Raw genomic sequence first — 18,920 nt, 5'->3', positions numbered from 1 at the left:
ATCCACAGGAAGTGTAGTTTATTTAACTTAATAAATACGAAACATTTGAAATATTTTATCGTCTCAAAAAGAAATTTTGATAAAAACTGATCAAAGATTTGTTGTTACTTTTTTAAAAAGTGCTTTTTTAATAATTATATCTCCACATACTCTATAAATAAAAACAGGTAAACTTTTAAAAAACGCAATTAAAATGCTATAGTATTTATTATAATTTTAAATGTCAATGTAATTTATAAAGACGTCATTTTTTTTACTATTACTAACCTTTTCTTAATTAGAATACTTACCACAGCTAAACTGTATAAAAAAAATTAATACAAAATTAAATAAAAATTAACTAGTTAGCTGTATATCTTATACACTATATAGAAATTTTATTATTAAAAAAAAATGAGCAAGATTGCTGTCATTGGGTTAGGTTATGTTGGTTTACCTTTAGCCGTTGAATTTGGTAAAAAAAAACATACCATTGATTTTGATATAAATAAGTTAAGAGTTGAAGAAATTTTAAAAGGCATAGACAGAACTTTTGAAGTAAATAATGATTATTTAAAAAGTGTTTTAACAACCAAAACCGAATTTGCTAGTTTTACATGCAGCAGTAACTTAGAAGATATAAAAGATTGCAACTTCTATATCGTAGCAGTTCCAACCCCCACTGATAAAAATAACAGACCAGATTTAACAGCTTTATGCAAAGCTAGTGAAGATGTTGGCAAAGTTTTAAAAAAAAATGATATTGTTATTTACGAATCAACAGTATATCCAGGTGTTACAGAAGACAAATGCATTCCGATTCTAGAAAAAATTTCTGGATTAAAATTTAATGTCGATTTTTTTGCAGGATATTCGCCCGAAAGAATTAATCCTGGCGATAAAGAACACACAGTTACCAAAATAATAAAAGTAACATCAGGTTCAAATGCAGAAGTGGCTGAAAAAGTTGACCAACTTTACAAAACTATAATTGTTGCTGGAACATATAAAGCAACAAGCATAAAAGTAGCAGAAGCAGCAAAAGTAATTGAAAACTCTCAACGAGACATAAACATTGCTTTTGTAAATGAGTTAGCGAAAATTTGTAACTTAATGGGAATTGACACAAATGACGTGCTTGAAGCTGCTAGTACAAAATGGAACTTCCTTAAATTTAAACCAGGTTTAGTTGGTGGACATTGTATTGGCGTTGATCCATACTATTTAGCACAAAAAGCTCAAGAACTAGGTTATCACCCAGAAATTATTTTAGCAGGAAGGCGTTTAAACGATGAAATGGGTAAATATATTGTCACAGAAACCATCAAACTAATGGTAAAAAAGGACGTCAAAGTGAAAGGTGCCGATATTTTGGTTTTAGGCTTTACGTTTAAAGAGGATTGCCCTGATGTAAGAAACACTAAAGTAATAAACATAGTCACTGAATTAAGTACCTATGGAACAAATATTTTAGTTGTTGATCCTTGGGCAAGTCTAGAGCAAGTGAGACAAGTGTACAGTATTGAAGCTTTTAACGAAATCCCTGCAAATAAGAAATTTGATGCAATTATATTAGCTGTAGGACATAAAGAGTTTTCAAAACTAAACATTCGAGATTACTTAAATGTCAATAATGTGGTTTATGACGTTAAAGGACTCCTTGATAAAAAGTTAGTTGATGCAAGATTATAGTTAGTGCATAAAAAACATTGTGCAATTTTCGAAGTGTATTGCAAAGTTATTTATTTGAACTTAAAATTAAAGTTAGAGTTTAAATTAAAACCTAATAGTTTACATTTATACTTTTTTTTTTAGTGAAGTTTTTATTGACCTCGATCCTTTTTTTAATTCTTAGTTTTTAGGTATAATTAAACTTTTTTTGCGATGTAGTAAAAAAACAAAATATTACTTTATATCAGGTTTAAAGGTAGGAACTAATTATACAAAACTTTTTTGTTTCTTATTCATTTAATGTTAGGTTTAAATTGATATTTTTTGATATGATACGCGTTGCTAAGTAAATTGATTTAATGATTAGAGATATTTATTTGAGCTTTTTCAAATTAAGGACTTTTTTTAAAGCTCCATTAATTTTAATCTTTTAAACTTTGTTTATTTTCTATCTATCTTTCCAATTCTAACGTCAAGGATGGCGCGAAGTGAGAGGGTTAAGATTCTTATAGAATTACAATTAATTTAAAAAATAAATTTGCGATTAAAGGCGCTGTAAAAAGTTATAACGAGTTATAAAACTTGTTATATAAAAAAAGTTTAGCATTTTAATTGGAATTACCTAACAAAGTTCTAAATGCTGATAATCTTATATTATTACCAACACGCGAAGTTAATTTAAGTTTAATAAATAAAACAGAGTGTCTATTCGCACGTAAAAAAAAAACAAAAACGAATTGACTATATTTAACTATAGTCGATTCGCACGTTTAATTTAAAAAAAAGAGAGAAATCTTTTAATCTAAAAATTAAAAAAAAAATTGTAAAGATTTTTTACATTTAAAAGTAAGTCTAGCGCAGTACTCGGTTTAGTTAAGGCAATTTTAAAATATTATAGCGTCTGTATAATACTTTGTTGACTACGACATTTTTCCGTTAAATGATCAGATCTGTGAATTATGAAAAGAAAAAAAATTTAAAATTGATAAATTTTTAAAATATAAATGTTTGTAGAGAAAAAACCCAGACCGAAGATTTTTTTTTTTTTAAATAATCTTCTAAAAAACACAATCGCTTGTCCAAATTTGAATAAGATTTTAAATAAATTTTTTAGGTGAAATGAACGTCATATTTTAATAATATGATCTGTTCTGATCGTTTATTGGCAATTTTTCCTAATTATAAGCTCTTTCTTGGTGGGAATTCTAGTATTTTCAGTGAAAATTGATGGAACTATTGTATTTTGACAACTATATATAGTTAATACACGTCAGAATCAATTAGAACTAAAATCTATAGTTGGTTAAGGCACTTTTTCAAAAGATTTTAACTAAATTCATGTTAACGTCGATAAGCGAAAGTGATCAAAAGTCTCAAAAAATGGTGTTCTTTAGATTCACTATTAGGGGTAATAAAAAGGTTTTGAAAATTGTATATAAAAAAAAAATAGTTTCTTTAAATAATAAAAATTTGAAGAAAAAAAGTTATAACATCTAAAGCTCTGGTTTGGACATAGTACGCTGATAAAATCATGCTAATTCTAAATAAAGAGAATTCGAATAATTTGTAAATCGCCTTAACTACACCTTGTAGATAGTACATTCATCGACTGGCTATTTATAGATGGAGCGTAAATACAACGGCGAGGGTTTTGGCTTCGGCAGGAAATCTTTTAATAAAAAAAAAGTACTTCTCAAAGTTTATTTTATCTATTGGCACATTATTTATTTATTTAAGAATGAAAATTTTAGTATATTTAAGTAATTGTAATTTTTTACTAATTTAAAAGATTGCATTTAAAACACACGACTTAAGTTATAAATTACTATTTTTTCCTAATTTTCATTTTGAAGTATCTTAATTTTAAGGTTTTTTTTTTAAATTAAGAATTTAAAAAGTATCATATACGAAACATAACACTATACAAAACAATTTTTTAAAAAGAGAAAATCATAAAAACATTTTCTAAAAACTTCCGAATATCAGTTTTATGTAACTAGGTAAATAATTTTTAATAGTAAATAATTTTTAATCGTACACCCTGTAGTTAAAACTTTAACAAAAGTTTCTTTAAAATCTTCTGTTAAAGTTTTTAAAGAAACTTCTGTTTAAGTTTTTAAAGAGAAAAACAAACTAAAGCTCTGAAATTAAGGGACAAAATACCAAACTTTGAATTTGTTTTTTATTCGCTGATAAAAATTTATTTCGTATACATTCATCATTTTCATATTTCTCATTAAGGGTTTAGTAAGCTCTCCTCTTTTTTTCCCGTAAATAATTCTACACGCATGTTTTTGCAAACAATGTATTTTTTTTAAGTTTTGATGGTTGTGTACTAGCCCATGTAATGTTCGCATAGTTAATGAAACAATGAATTAAAGAAAAGTATATTAACTTTAGACAAACTGTATTTACATACAGTAAATACAGTTTGTCTAAAGTTCTAACTGTAGTTTGTCTAAAGTTCTAAACTGTAATTACTGTATGTAAATACAGTTTAGGCAAACTGTATTTACATACTTGTATTGTATTTACATACTGTATGTACATACTTGTATACTGTATTTACATACTATGTACAGATAAACTGTATTTACATACTTGATTTACTGTATGTAAATACAGTTTAGACAAACTGTATTTACATACAGTAAATACAGTTTGTCTAAACCATTTGAGTTCGTCAGTTTGACGAACTCGGTATATCAGACCAATGGTTTTACTAACTTTTGTTTGTAATTATTTAATATGGGAAAGCCAAGATAAATTATTATCAACAAGTATTCCGAAAAACTTTATAAAGTCTTCTTTTTATCTGTATATTATTTAAAAATAGGTCTGGTAATTTAAGGGGAAGATTTTCTTCGTGTATTTTTCATGAAATAAGGTATACTTTGTTTTTTTAACGTTTAATAAGAGTTTATTCGCTATAAACCAGTCATTTATCTTAATTAATTCCAAATTCATGTCTGCATAAAGTTGTTTAATACTATTGATGGAAAGAAATATGTCTGTATCATCCGCAAACATAATTGGGTTTAACTTTACTGACGCATTATTTAAGTCATTTACATAAACTAACAATAAGAGAGGACCAAGTATCGATCCTTGCGGTACTCCACACGGGATTTTAAGTATTCCGTATTCTTGATTTAGAACATATTGTTTTCTATCCGTGAGGTAACTTTTAATCCAATAGTAGACCTTATTAGTTACTCCATAGTATTTCAACTTTTCTAACAATATACAATGATCAACAGTGTCAAAAGCTTTTGAGAGATCGATAAATATACCTAGAGTAAATTTGTTTTTGTTAAAGCCATTATTTATTTCATCAACTAATTCAATACAAGCTCAGTTAAATGTTCAGTTAAATGATTTTTCTGAAATTCAAATTGTTTTGAATAAAAGAAGTTGTTTTTAGTAAAATGATCAAAGATTCTATTGTAAATTACACGTTCGAGTATTTTCGAAAATACAGAAAGCAATGAAATAGGCATGTAGTTGGAAACGTTAGAACGATCATCATTTTTATAAATTGGAAATACTTTTGCTAATTTTAGTACATCAGGAAATACCCCTTGATCTAAAGAAAGTTTTACAATATGAAACAACGGTTTACTAATAATATTTTTATTTGCAATAAGTATGTTACTGGGTATATCATCACACCCCGGTGATTTATTCTTTTTTAAGGAGGAAAAAGCCGTTTCAAATTCTTTTAATGTTAAGTCAAAGTCATGCAAGGTTTTGTCGTCTGATTGTTTAAGATTTTAAAAGAATTATAGGTTAATGATAAGTTTGGTATAATTTTGTTAGCAAGATCAAGTCTTAAATTTGTAAAATATTTATTAAACTCCTCTGATATTTGTTTAGGGCATAATATATATGTATTTATGATATTGATTCTTTTTGGTAGCAAAGAAGTTTTATCTTTATTTTTCTCTATTAAATCATTTATTACTGACCATGTTTTTTTAATATCTAACTTACAATTAGTAATTTGTTTTCTGTAATATATTTTTTTAGTTTTTTTAAGAAGATTGGTATAAAAGTATTTGTATGTTTTGTAATTTTTTTCATTAACTGTGTTTTTATTTTTTAGAAGTTTATTGTATAATTTTTGTTTGGTTTTAGAGCATTTTATAAGTGTTTTATCATGGATTAGCAAGTGTTTTTGTTTTTATTTTTATTACTTCAGTTGGATACGCTTTATAGAAAATCTCTCGAAATTTGTTTAAATATAAATTACACGCTTCATTTGCATTTTGACTTTTATAAACATCACTCCAATTTATTATTATTACTATTATTATTATTGTTATTATTGTTATTACTATTATTATTATTATGTATTTACTTATAAAGAAAATTTTTAAAAAATTAGACTTGAATAAAATGTATATACACGGCTGGGGTTATCACAATGTCCTTGGTTGACAGCACTCTTCTTCTTATTTTGTACTTCATAATTCAGGGTTCTATCCTTGGCCTTATTCTGTAACTTCAAAATTCAGGGTTCTATCATCATGCTTTCTGGATTCATATAACTTGCAATCCTTTAAGTCGTCCGTCAATCGCTATCTTGCTCTACAATCATCATCTTTTCTCTTTCAGTAACTTCCAACTTTAATTAGTGGCTGCTTGCAGCCTTGTTGGAAGCGAAGATTTTTAAAAAAAAAAAAAAAAAAAAATTTAATATAAGCATAAAGTACATATATAAATGCAAATATAAAAATAGTTATTATATATATATATATATATATATATATATATAATTATATATATATATATATATATATATATATATATATATATATATATATATATATATATATATATATATATATATATATATATATATATATATATATATATATATTAAACTTTTATTTATTAAGATTTTGAATTTAAAAGTGAATAAAAATGCGATAAAACATGAACATCAAAGAAAGATTACATTGAAGATTCAGATTAAAATCAAAAATAAATATGATCAAAAATAAAGTAAATAACAAGTAAAACACAAATGATTAGTCGTATTTAAAAGTTTCAGAATAAGTCCATTCGTTGTCAATTATCAAAAGTTTATTTTTTATTTTATTTTTAAATCGATCAAGGGAAGAAATTTTTTTTAACTCGTTATCCAATAGCGTGTTACATAATTTAGGTCCTCTGATTGCAATCGAGAACTTAGTCGCAGAATAACATGTTTTGGGTTGAATATAATTGCTATTTGAAAACCTTGTTGGGCATGAATGATTTATTTTTTCAAAAAAGTTAAATAAACTGGGTGCCACTTTATTATCTACTTTGAACATAAATATAAGAATATGATACAGATTAAGTTGAAATACGTTGAGTATTTTGAATTTATTAAAAAGAATCTTAGTGTGCGAGAAGCGATCCACATTTCCAAACAGCTTGTTTTTGTTTAATTATAAGCTTTTTATTTTTAGATACATTCGTGCTGCACCAAGCAACGTTTAGATACATTCGTGCTGCACCAAGCAACGTTTAGATACATTCGTGCTGCACCAAGCAACGTTTAGATACATTAGTACTGCACCAAGCAACGTTTAGATACATTAGTACTGCACCAAGCAACGTTGGCATAATTTAGAAAACAATGAATAAAAGAAAAGTAAATGAATTTAAAATAAAGTTTAAAAATTAAAATTCACAAATTAAAAAAATACCTGCAACAGTTGGTAGTGCAGAAAGATCCTTCAGCAAATTAAAGTTAATCAAAACAAACTTTTGGAAATAGAAAACAAAAAAGCACAAATATTAGAATTAGATATAGTGATTGCGGAATTTGAGAATAAGAAGGCAAGAAAAATTCATATTTAAGGTAGCTAAATAAATAAAAGTTTTCTTAGGATATTCTTTTTTTTTTTCTTTTTCTACTCTTGATAGCATTCAAAGAACTACTTTCTAAGAATTTCTAAGAATTACGTCTGAAGAAAGTAAAGCTGTTATGAATTTTAAAACTCTGTCATAGTCATAAGTGAGGTAAAGTTCGTATTTCATATTAAGTATGCTTTCCGCAATCATAATATTTTTTTTTTAATAATAATAAATAATAATAAGTATTATTTATATACCTAATCGTGTTTTAATAAATTGATATCAAATTTTTTTCCATTACATTTAAAAATCAAATATTGGTTATTTTATTTTTAAATGTAATAGAAAAATTTTTTGAGGGGCAGGCCCCTTTACTTTTTTTTGTCTTTTTCTCAAAAAAAGCTGCATTACAAATCTTCTGGAAAATCTTTTTGATAAAAAACGCTTAGAAAGTAAAATACCACGAATTGTTATTAAACCATTGAAAATGTTTGCAAACCGTTTTTTAATAAATCTAATTGTAGATATTTTTCTTCAGTTTAATTTATTAATATGGCAACTATTTTGAGTGTTTTGTGGATTTCGAATAATACCTAATTCATTTTGCAATTCTTTTTGCAATCAAACTTGTAATGTTATTTCTATTAAATCATCAGGTAAAGAGGTAGCATCATTACTAAAAGTATCATGCTTATCTATAAATATTTGTGGATGTATTTTTTCCATAATTTTATCAACCAACAAAATAATGATAGAAAAATTAAAATAAAATGTAGATAAATTATTAAAGCCATAAAAACTAGATTTTTTTTAAAGTTCTTTTATTGAAATATTTAAGATACACATACATAAAAATGAAAAATTACAAGTAATTGTTAAAATAATTAAGAATGCTCAAAGAAGATTATCAGATCTTGTCATATAGAATCGCTATTGAAAATATTTGGTGGAAAAAAAACTTTTAACTTTACTTTTGTAGTGGTGTTTACGATTTACGTAGACTGAACTACTGAGTCTTTTCGAAGCGCTGACTCATGTGAACATTAATAATTTTCAATAAAAATTTTCCATAATTTTCTGAAAAAATAAAACTGTTTTTTTAGCGCGACAAAATTGTAAGACACTTTTGAAAAAAATTCATATAAACTGTCATTTATATAAAAAGACATCTTAATTTTAAACAATCAATAGTGTGTGCTTTTACCATTTTTTTGAATCACTACAATCATTCTAGAAGGTAAAGAATCATACAACTTTTTTATGTACGAAATGTCAATTGCATCCTATGCAGATGCGATGGATGATTTCAAGTCAGCTAGTGAACTATTGTTTACCACCTTCAAACACTATATGTGACAGCATTCAAGCACTATATGTGCACAAGCATTCTTAATAATGTTTAAGTCTGGAGATCGAGCTGGCCACTTCAATGTTTCAATTTTACTACTGTTGAAATATTCCTTTACTATCTTAGCTGTATGAACGCTAGCCTACATTTTGAATTCAATTCTTTAAAATTTTAAAAAATTTTACATTTTCAATTCTTGAACAATTAAAACATAATCCCTAGCCTTCATTTTTCCGTCAATAAAATGAATTTTTGATTTACCCAATCGCGCACCAAATCATTATACCACCGCCGCCCATTGGACGTCATTGCTGTGTTACTGGTTCTTTACGCAAATCGTGAAAATAATATTTCCATTTATCCGGCTCATCAAGTAAAAATCGTTTTTCGTCAGAAAATACTACTTGTTGCCACTCTTCTTTCCATGTTAGGTGGTCCTTTGCAAAATTTATTCGACTTTTTTATTTCATACATATGAGGACTATTAACGTAGTTTTTAATCACAGTTTGGCTGCGTCCAATAGCTCTCGCCATGTAACTGACGGAGTGACCCATTTTCGATAAGTTAGAGAGCACTTTTTTCTCATCTGGACTCAATGGTGCAGCACGACCCATTATTACAGGGTTTATGCAAAATATAAAACATTTTTTAAGAAAATATAAAACATTTTTAAGAATTTATAAAACAATTTTTTAGAGAATATAAAGCAAATTGTAAAAAAATAAAAAACAAATTTATAAAATTATAAAACATTAAAAATATATATATAAAAAACAATTTTTAAGAAAATATAAAACATTTTAGTTATTTAAGAGTGTATTTATGATGTATAAAGTTATTCATAAATTTCTAAAAAATAAAGTGTATTTTTTCAATATAACTATAACTCATTATATTTAAAGATATAATATAAATAACAAAGTATCCACTTTAATAAAATTCTTGCCTTGCTATGCCTTTCAAAACCCATCTTCTCATATTACAATACCAACCACAAAAATCAATGCCAATTGTTGGTATAAGCGAATTTAAAGTAGCCTTAACTTCATTGCTAGTTTTTGGAAACGGCCTTATAGAAGTATAATTAGCTTTAAGACAACTAAAGTATTCCTCAATAGGGTTCAATTGCGATGAATAAGGTGACAAAAAGTAAACTGAATTATTGGCACCATCCACTATCTTAAAGATTAGAGTACCATTATTTGTTGTAGCGGCCATTAGACTTACATTCTTTCCACAATTTGCTGGCACTGTAACAAAATATTTTGTATTTTTTATAGAATAGCCATATTGCTTAGACGTATGTAAGTTAAAGCCTGTTTCATCTAGAAATACTAAGTTATTGTCAGGAATCGAATTAATAGTCCTGCAAAAACTTTGTCTTAAATCAACGTTTTGCGGCGAGTTTCTTTCTTTTGGTACTAATGTAAGACGTTTTCTAGTGAACTCCATCAACTTCAAATACTTAGATATTGTTGGTATAGATGCATTAATATTCCTTTCAATGAGAATATTTCTCAATGATGCTAAGGTATGAGATGGATCATGCTCAATTAACTATCGAATTTCAGATTTAAGTGTCTCGTCATAAGAGCTGCGCCTTAATTTTTTTACTGATGTGATTTCATCATCACTAAGTCATTTACTGATTTTATCAGAAATAGAACGTGTTGCAGAAACTGATATTTCAACTTCTTCCACTATTTCTTTTAACTTCATTTCTTTTAGAATTGACTTTCTTATGGTTTTTACAATATCCTTTGTAAAAAGTGTTCTTTTTTCCTTTCTCTCTCATTTTCCATTTATCAATTAAAACAACAAAATAAAGCTTGAATAATATATTTTAATTATAAACGTAGTAAGGCATGATTGCTTATGTATCGCATTTAAAAAGTTTTCTTTGGATAAAAAAAAAGCATTTGTTTAATATGGATATAGTAATTTTTCTATTTTTCATTGAACTTAATATAAACTTAAACCTATAAAGAACATTACTCACCATATTAAATCTTTTATGATTGGAATAAAACTTTTATTCCATACTTAAAAGTCTGATTCCAAACTTGAAGGTATGAGAAAAAGTTTGATAGTAGACTCAAAAAATTCTCAATAGACTCAATAATAGACTCAAAAAATTATACTTTTAAGGCACTTACAACTAACAACTAATTTACTACCGCCGTCCTTTTTTTTATTTTTTATAGTACTCTACTTTGTCATGAATAAACCTCATAAATTCCAAAGTGTTATGGAGTAATTATGTAATTAAATGTTTTATAAATTCTTAAAAAATGTTTTATATTATCTTTAAAAAATGTTTTATATTTTCTTAAAAAATGTCTTATATTTTCTTAAAAAATGTTTTATATTTTCTTAAAAAATGTTTTATATTTCGCATAAACCCTGTAACTAATTTGTTATTTTATTCTTAATAAACAAAAAACCTAAACTAAATTTTTGACAGCTCACAAAAGTTTACAGTTAAATAACCGTCTGTGGTGTTTACATCAAATAAATATTCTTAACTGCCCTCAACTGCGGTTTGCAAATAAAACGTTTTTTGTAAAGTAGACCATTTCGCTATTAATTTTGCGCGAAATCAGCAAAAAGCATTATGGGATAACCGAGGCGCAAACAAATCAAAACAATATTTTAAAGGAAGTAAACAATTATCTATACATGGGTCACTGCGTTGTTCAAAACTGTAGCAATAATAGAAGGTATCCGGAAAGTACATTATTAAAGACCATATTAAACTTTGTAATGGTAGTTTGCAACTTAAATTTTGGAGATGCAAAGACGGTAAAATGTTACCTTAATGGAACTCGAAAATTGGACTTTTCGCGAGTAACTTTAGAATTTCTCTTCGTTCTCCAGTCTGCTCAAATCATTTTTAAAAGGGACGACCTACTGATGTCTATCCTTACCCTACTGAGCATTTAAATTGTTACGATATTAAGTTAAAAAAAGAATCTCCATTAAAAGGGATACCCATAATTAAGAAAAAAAAGTATGTTGCTGATTACCAGAGTAGTCATGATCAAAACGAAGATAATCATGATCAAATAGAATTTACTGAGCCTATTAATATTCATTATGATCATATTATGCTTTACCTGTTGGAAAAGATTTTCTTGTATCTGAAACAAATGACGTGGAAGTCTTACAAATATTTATTAACACTCCTAAAAGATTACTTAAAAGACCTTTGTTATTAAAACATCGAAAACGTTTGTTGAGTAAGTTTTCATTGAAGTCACAAGCAGAGTTTAGTTGGGACAGAGTATGCTATTCCGATAGGTTAATAAAGATTTATACTGGGTGCACAAAAAAAGTATTCATGTTTTTAATTAGTAAAGGGGAAAAAAAGTATGACAAACTATGCTACTACAAGGGGAAACTTTCACAAACTTTCAAATTAAAACAAAAAAAACTAGAAAAGCCTGGAAGAAAAAGCACTATAACAATCCAGGATGAAATTCTGCTAATGTGCATAAAACTGCGATTAGATTTGGCTAGTCTCATTGTTCAAGTATTTTAACAACCTGGATTACTTATTTTGGAAATGAGTTAAAGCCTCTTCTTTTATGGCCCACACGAGAAGCAAATTTATTGTATAAAGCAAGACATTTTTCTGGAAAGTTACAAAATGTAGAAGGTATAATAGACTGCACTGAGCAAAAAATTCAGAGACCATCAAATGCAAAAGCACAGTATCAAACATTTAGTACTTATAAAAGTAGTAACACATTGAAAAAGTTAGTTGTTACAACAAAAACTGGTTCTTTCAGTTTTATCTCTAAAGCTTACGTTGGCCAAGCTTCAGATAGATACATTGCAGAGGACTGCAATGTTATAAACATGTTTTCTGAAGGTTCTATGTGCTTGGCGGACAGAGGTTTTAATATCCAAGATTTGCTTTTGGAAAAAAAAAGTGGTAATAGTTTGTCCACCTTTTAAAAAAAGGACAACATTTTACACAAGCGAAAATTCTATCAGCCAAAGAAATTCAGAGATTTTTTTTTGCCTAAATGTCCATGGGCATTTAATTTCAAGCAAACCAAACCCACAGCATGTACAACTTGTAATACCATCTGGGCTTGCTACAAGAAAAAATGTGTTTCCATTGATATTATTAGGCCGGTTTGATAACTTTTAAAGTTTTTATGATTTTTTTTCATTTCCTTATTATATCTTTTTCTGGCATAGGACTCAAATATGTTACCCCATTGAATTGACTTACTCTCTGCTTTTTTTTTTATAGCCTAAAAGTTGAGCACATAAAGAAAATGCTGCTTTTTTGTTTTTCACTATCAAGTCAACGTCAAATTTTTTCAAAACATCATGAGAGATCGATGACGATATTCTTCCAACTCTATATTTTTTCCAAAGTAAACTTTTTGATTGAGGTATTGTAGATTCTTTTATAAGTTCTACTTGAGATTGTGTTATTAAAAATGTCCTTATAAATTGTTCACATTTAAATGCTAAACATTCATTTCCATAACAACATTCTATTTGAGCTACTAACTGGTCTATGGTGGGTGGTAGTGTTTCATTTTTAGTTGTGCTTGCAGAAGGTAGTTTTTTTTAAATATTCTGACTGTATATTTGGCTTTAGGCAAATTACAGCACTTTTTCCATCGGTGGCTTCTGCAACTGCTTCCCAATCTTCCAATGTATATGATAAGGACGAGGATCGTATAAAGATTGACTGAGTTTAAGACATTTATTTTCAATACTAGGTTTGACTTTTTTAATAGAAATATTTTGTAATATATCTGGCTCATGTAATTTTCTTTTTTGAGTTCTAGTCCCCCACTTTTGTTTTACTGACGTACAAGTTACATTTTCTCCTAATCGCACATGCTCTTCAACAAATAATAACAAAGCAAATATATGTTTGCAGCTTTCTTCATAACCGGCTATGCATTCGCATTCTGCAGATAATATACTTCCATTTTTATTTAAACATACCCATGATTCATATTCTTCATCGTTTATTCTTGTTTGAGGTACTATAGTTCCTTTTAAATAACAAAACTTTACAGCATCTGATAAATTATTAAAAGATACTGAAATTACGTGATCTGAAGAATAAAGAGAATGTCCTTCTTTCAAAGCTTTAGAGCTATGAGAATCAAAAGCATAAGTTTCAATGTCCGAATAAGTTGTAGTTGGTAATAACTTTATTACTATTTCTTTATTTATTACCCAATTTCCGATTTCATTAGGATGGGGAAGCTGAACACCTGATTTTAATTTCAATTTTTGAAAAGATCTAGATTTGATTTCTTCAGTCTCTTCTTGCATGGTTTTTTGAACTGGTAATTTAAGTTTACTGGCATATAACACGTTTTTTAGCAACTTTGCTCTTGCAGGATTTTGACCAAGAGGAATATCCATGCTTGAAGAAATTCTTTTAATTTTTCTACTTTCCGACATTTTATTTCATCCATAAAGGCCTTATTTTTTTCGTCATCAGAGGAAGAATCAGACATAATTTTATGTGACTTTCTTGTTAATAATGTTTGTTGTTATTGCTTGCCCCATGATTATCCCATAATGCTTTACGCAGAAGTTCGCGCAAAATTAATAGCGAAATGGTCTATTGTCTTATAAATTTGTCGCACTGAAAAAACGGTTGCTTTTTTTATAAATTGCGAGTTACGTTAAAAATAAATTTGTTAAAATGTTGTTTAATATTGTAAACCCTTTGCTTTCATTTACAATAAAAATTAGTTTTTAAATATAAATGTAGAGTTTTATAAATATAAGATATAAATATAAATATAAGAGTAGAGTTTTATAAATCTTTTTGGGGTGTCTTATCATTATGTCGCGCAGCGTAGATATAACTATGTAAAAAAATCTCACAAATTTTAATTTCCACCTTAAATTATGCAAACATAACACGGCGTAAATTTTTGTTCAAATATCTCCCGATTCCCAGTTTGCGCATGCTTTCACACTTACAGTCATAGTAAGTGGAAATCATGTGAAAATAACAAAAGAAAATTTAATAATACCAATCCGTATTAAAAGTTTTGGCGAGTGGTTTCTATCGGTACAGACATTTTAAATCAAGCGTATGGATCATTGGTCTATGTACCTCATCCGACCATTTTTTAATTATGTCTTGAGATTATACTCTTAATTTGATAATATAATATCAAATTGACATTTGCAGAAAAATTCTTACAGAAGTTGGACATTCCAATTATAATTATACTCCTGAATAAAAATTAATTATTAAAAACTAAAAAACTTTATGCAAAATAATTTTTTAAACTTTAAATTTTGTAAAACACCAACATTAAACACTCTCCAAAAACAATTTAAAGAAGTTATGAAACAGAAGTAAATAATCTAATTAGTAAATAAAATAAAATTCTTCTTAGAAAATGCTGCTATTGTTATAGATTACTTCAAATGCTTTTGCTTTTGAACATAAAAAACATAAATGGAAATTATTGAATATAAATGAGAGAAACACAGTTTTTTCAAGATATACACCAACATATGTATGAAAAATTATTACAGGTATACGTACCGCAAAAACACCAAAAAAAGCACATATTAATAACTTTTTTTATCATTTACTTTTGAGAAAAGCTGTTTTGAATGTGTTTAGAGCTTAAAGTTCTCCCCAGCTAGTTTGATTCATTTTTAAGAAATAGTTTTGTTGTTATTGTTAACTAAACTTTTGTTGTTTTTTGTATGTGTACCCCAAAAACCGCATACAATTTATCGATTGTATCTCTGCAGCTAGTGAACCTATGCAATTTATCGATTGTATCTCTGCAGCTAGTGAACCTGAAATTTGGCGTGTCCTAATATTATTTAATCTGCTTTAAATAAAACCAGTTACTGCTAACTTAATCTTGGAGAAAATACCCGATGCACCACAAAAACTACAAGATAGGTATACCTAAAAACAACATTGCTATAAAAATAACATTTTATAGGCTATATATTGCTGTTTAAAATAACATTTTATAGGCTGTACATGTGTTCTCGCTTTTTACTATGATTACCCTGTAGTACCAATTGAAGTGCGAAGTTTGTTTAAACTTGTCATGTTAACAGGCATGTGCTTTTTATATAGTTCCCGCATTTATTTGTATTGTTTGAATAGATTCTAGATGACTCGTTGTTCAATGGGGAACAATGGTCATTCCAACAAGACAGTGCCCCTTCGCACAAAGCGAAGACAACACAGAGGTGGTTGACAGCCAATGTGCCCGATTTTATCTCTACGGATGCCTGGCCGTCAGCATCACCAGATCTTAATCCATTGGATTATGCAATCTGGTCTAAACTGGAGGCGAAGGTGTGCTGCAAACCTCACACTTCCGTTGATGCCCTCAAGCGATCACTTCTCAGAGAATGGGATGCTTTACCCATAGATACCGTGCGTAAATCAATCGAGGAATGGCGTCCAAGACTGGAGGCGTGCATACGGGCAAAAGGGGGTTATTTCGAGGACTCTCTTTATTAATGTGTACTTTAGCATTTTAACTAAAACATAACATGCATATAATATGTATATATTACATTTGTTCTTGCATTAAAAACATGTTCTCTTAAATTTTTTTACTGAATTAAAATTTCGCACTTCAATTGGTACTACTAGGTATATTTGATTTTATGTAACCTCTTGATTCTAAAGATGTCATTGGAGTGTTTTAAACAAAGTTTGCATCGTGTTTTTTACGTATTAAAAATCAATAACATTTTTAGAACATAATAATTGCAAGAATTAATTAAAACTTACTTTGTGTTTGAACCTAGAGAAAAATCTTAATTTTTACTTGAAAGTTGTTTTTTAGTATTTAGATATGTTCTGTAAGCGACTAATGTACTCTAAAATGTTTAACGATAATTTTTTTAATCAAATAGAGTTAGAAAAAAATAACATAGAAAATGAAGCCAAAATTTCAACTCAGACAGGAAAAATTACAATCTATTCGTGGAAAAAGTAAGCCTGAGGCATCAATCGGGAGAAAGTTCACAGATGCAAAGAATTTACAATTAGAAGTGGCAGTACAATTTTGTAAAGACTGGTTTCTTTTCACTTGTAAAAGATAGAGAAACGATTAATAGAAGATTAGACCGAATAATAAAAAATAGTAAGTATAAATTTTTTACAGAATAATGATTTAATTTAGTTAGATATCTAAGTAGCTTTGGTTTTTCCTAGGCGAGGAACGTCGCTATTGTTGTATTTTTACACTTAAAGAGGAGGAGGCTGTAGTGAATATGTCAAGAAAAAAAATAGAAGTCTGCAAGGTATCAACAAGGCAGAGTTGACCAAACTCCTTCTTGATATTTTAATGATAAGGGACTACATGAATAAAAGATGCAAAGGAGGTCGGAAGTTGGTTAAGTTGTCTCCTAATGCAAAATCAGCTCTGATTAATGGGAAGGAAGTAAAGATTTTTTCTTGATTTTTTGTTTATGTTTGATCTAAAGAAAAATTGAAATTTACATAATCGAAACTACTCAATAGTAATATTTGTAACCTTGATTTTTTTTATATGTATAGCAGTGAATGTTAATCATTTGCGAGTGCAAGTCAAATGTTTAGGGTTATTTCTATAGAATATTTTAGACCATTTTTTATTGTTTCAAACTTAGCCGTTCATGTTGAACACAGTTCAATGCAAAGCATTCAAGCTTAAAAGTTAAACGCCAGGGTCAGGTATCAATAAACAGAGCACTTAACTGTACCCGAGAAATGGCTTGTAATCATTTGAATGATCTTTCAATTGAACTTCAGGCAGCCGGTATTATGAAAAATGCTGAAAAAGTAGAGGAGGGTGTATGGAAGGGTGACATTGACACAACAAAAATATTCAATGATGATGAGACACCGCAATTCGCGAACTATGGTGTTGATGGTACTTCAACAGGCTTGGTATATGCAGGGAAAGGTGAATAATGCTTAAAAATACATTAAAAAAAACCGGGAATGTGTTACAATTTACCCTTTTGTGTCTTTTTGAGGTGATGTTTGTACATTTCAAGTCATTTTTTCCTCGGTTGGAATAACAAGCCAGATGACACCACAAGTAGCTGTAGAAAAAATCAGTCACCTCCTTGTTACAACATCTAAAAACGGGATGTCAGATAATGACACTTTTAAGGCGGCTTGCCAAGAATTTGATGATTACCTTACTGAGAAGGCAATAGAACGACCTGTTGTTTTATTATCTGACGGACACAGTTCACGATTCAGTTACGACGGTTTGTTATAATAATGGAATCAATAACGGAAGATTTTATAGAAGATAAAAGAAGGTTTTTATAAAAGTTTGAAGAAAAATTAAAAGAAATCGAAGAAAAATTAAAAGGAAAAAGTATAGACAAGTTAAAAAAAATTAAAGAAAGTAAAGGAAAGAAAAATAATAATAATAAAAAGTAACATTAAAAAATTGGAAACCAAAAGAAAACAAGTAAACAAAAAAAAAGAGAATTCAAAACAAGTAAACAAAAAAGAAAAAAAATAATAATAATAAACTGAAAGAAAAAATGTAAGAATCGAATAATATTCAAAAAAGAACTTTTAAAAAATGAAAACGGACAAGAAAAATAAAAAGACTTTTTTTAAGTTTTAATAGTTTTTTACAGTATCTTATATTGAAAAATATTTTTGTACATTGTTTATAATGTTGTGTACTTTTAATCTTTGTTTAGTTAATTATGTATTTTTGTGCTTTATTTGTATTGCCTTGTGCGATGTTTAAATGTGCGATGTTTATATTCTCATGTATTTTTATTAAATTATCGTATATGTCATTATAATATTCTTGTGTGCATAAGTTTAGTTTTTTTGTATTGTATAGATTATTTTTTTACAATAAATGTTTGTATCGTGTGGTAGGCTGTTACGTTTTGTCAGTATATACTGTTTGTAACTTCACCTGTCTGTACTTATATATTAAATTGTTGTTTAAAAGTTAACATTGACTTTTTAATATTACATAATTACTTTATTATTGTAATAATTGTCGCTTAATTTATTAATATTATTGCTATTATTATTCCTAATATTATTATCATTCCTAT

General features: G+C 27.8%; 1 protein-coding gene across 1 annotated transcript; it reads left to right on the top strand.

The window, feature by feature from the left end:
• Positions 1-393: 393 nt before the first annotated feature.
• Positions 394-1,671, top strand: LOC100200825 (vi polysaccharide biosynthesis protein VipA/TviB-like). Its single transcript, XM_065794437.1, has one exon. The coding sequence runs from the start codon at positions 394-396 to the stop codon at positions 1,669-1,671; it is 1,278 nt and encodes a 425-aa protein (XP_065650509.1).
• Positions 1,672-18,920: the final 17,249 nt, after the last annotated feature.

This window comes from Hydra vulgaris, chromosome 03 (assembly GCF_038396675.1).
Source record: "Hydra vulgaris chromosome 03, alternate assembly HydraT2T_AEP".
In the NCBI taxonomy this organism is placed as follows: Eukaryota; Metazoa; Cnidaria; class Hydrozoa; order Anthoathecata; family Hydridae; genus Hydra; species Hydra vulgaris.
Note: the sequence above shows the minus strand (reverse complement) of the source record. Positions and strands in the feature narration are given on the sequence as shown.

Bases quoted from the DNA above. Each gene is read 5' to 3' on its own strand.
- LOC100200825 (XM_065794437.1), top strand. From the start codon at position 394: ATGAGCAAGATTGCTGTCATTGGGTTAGGTTATGTTGGTTTACCTTTA.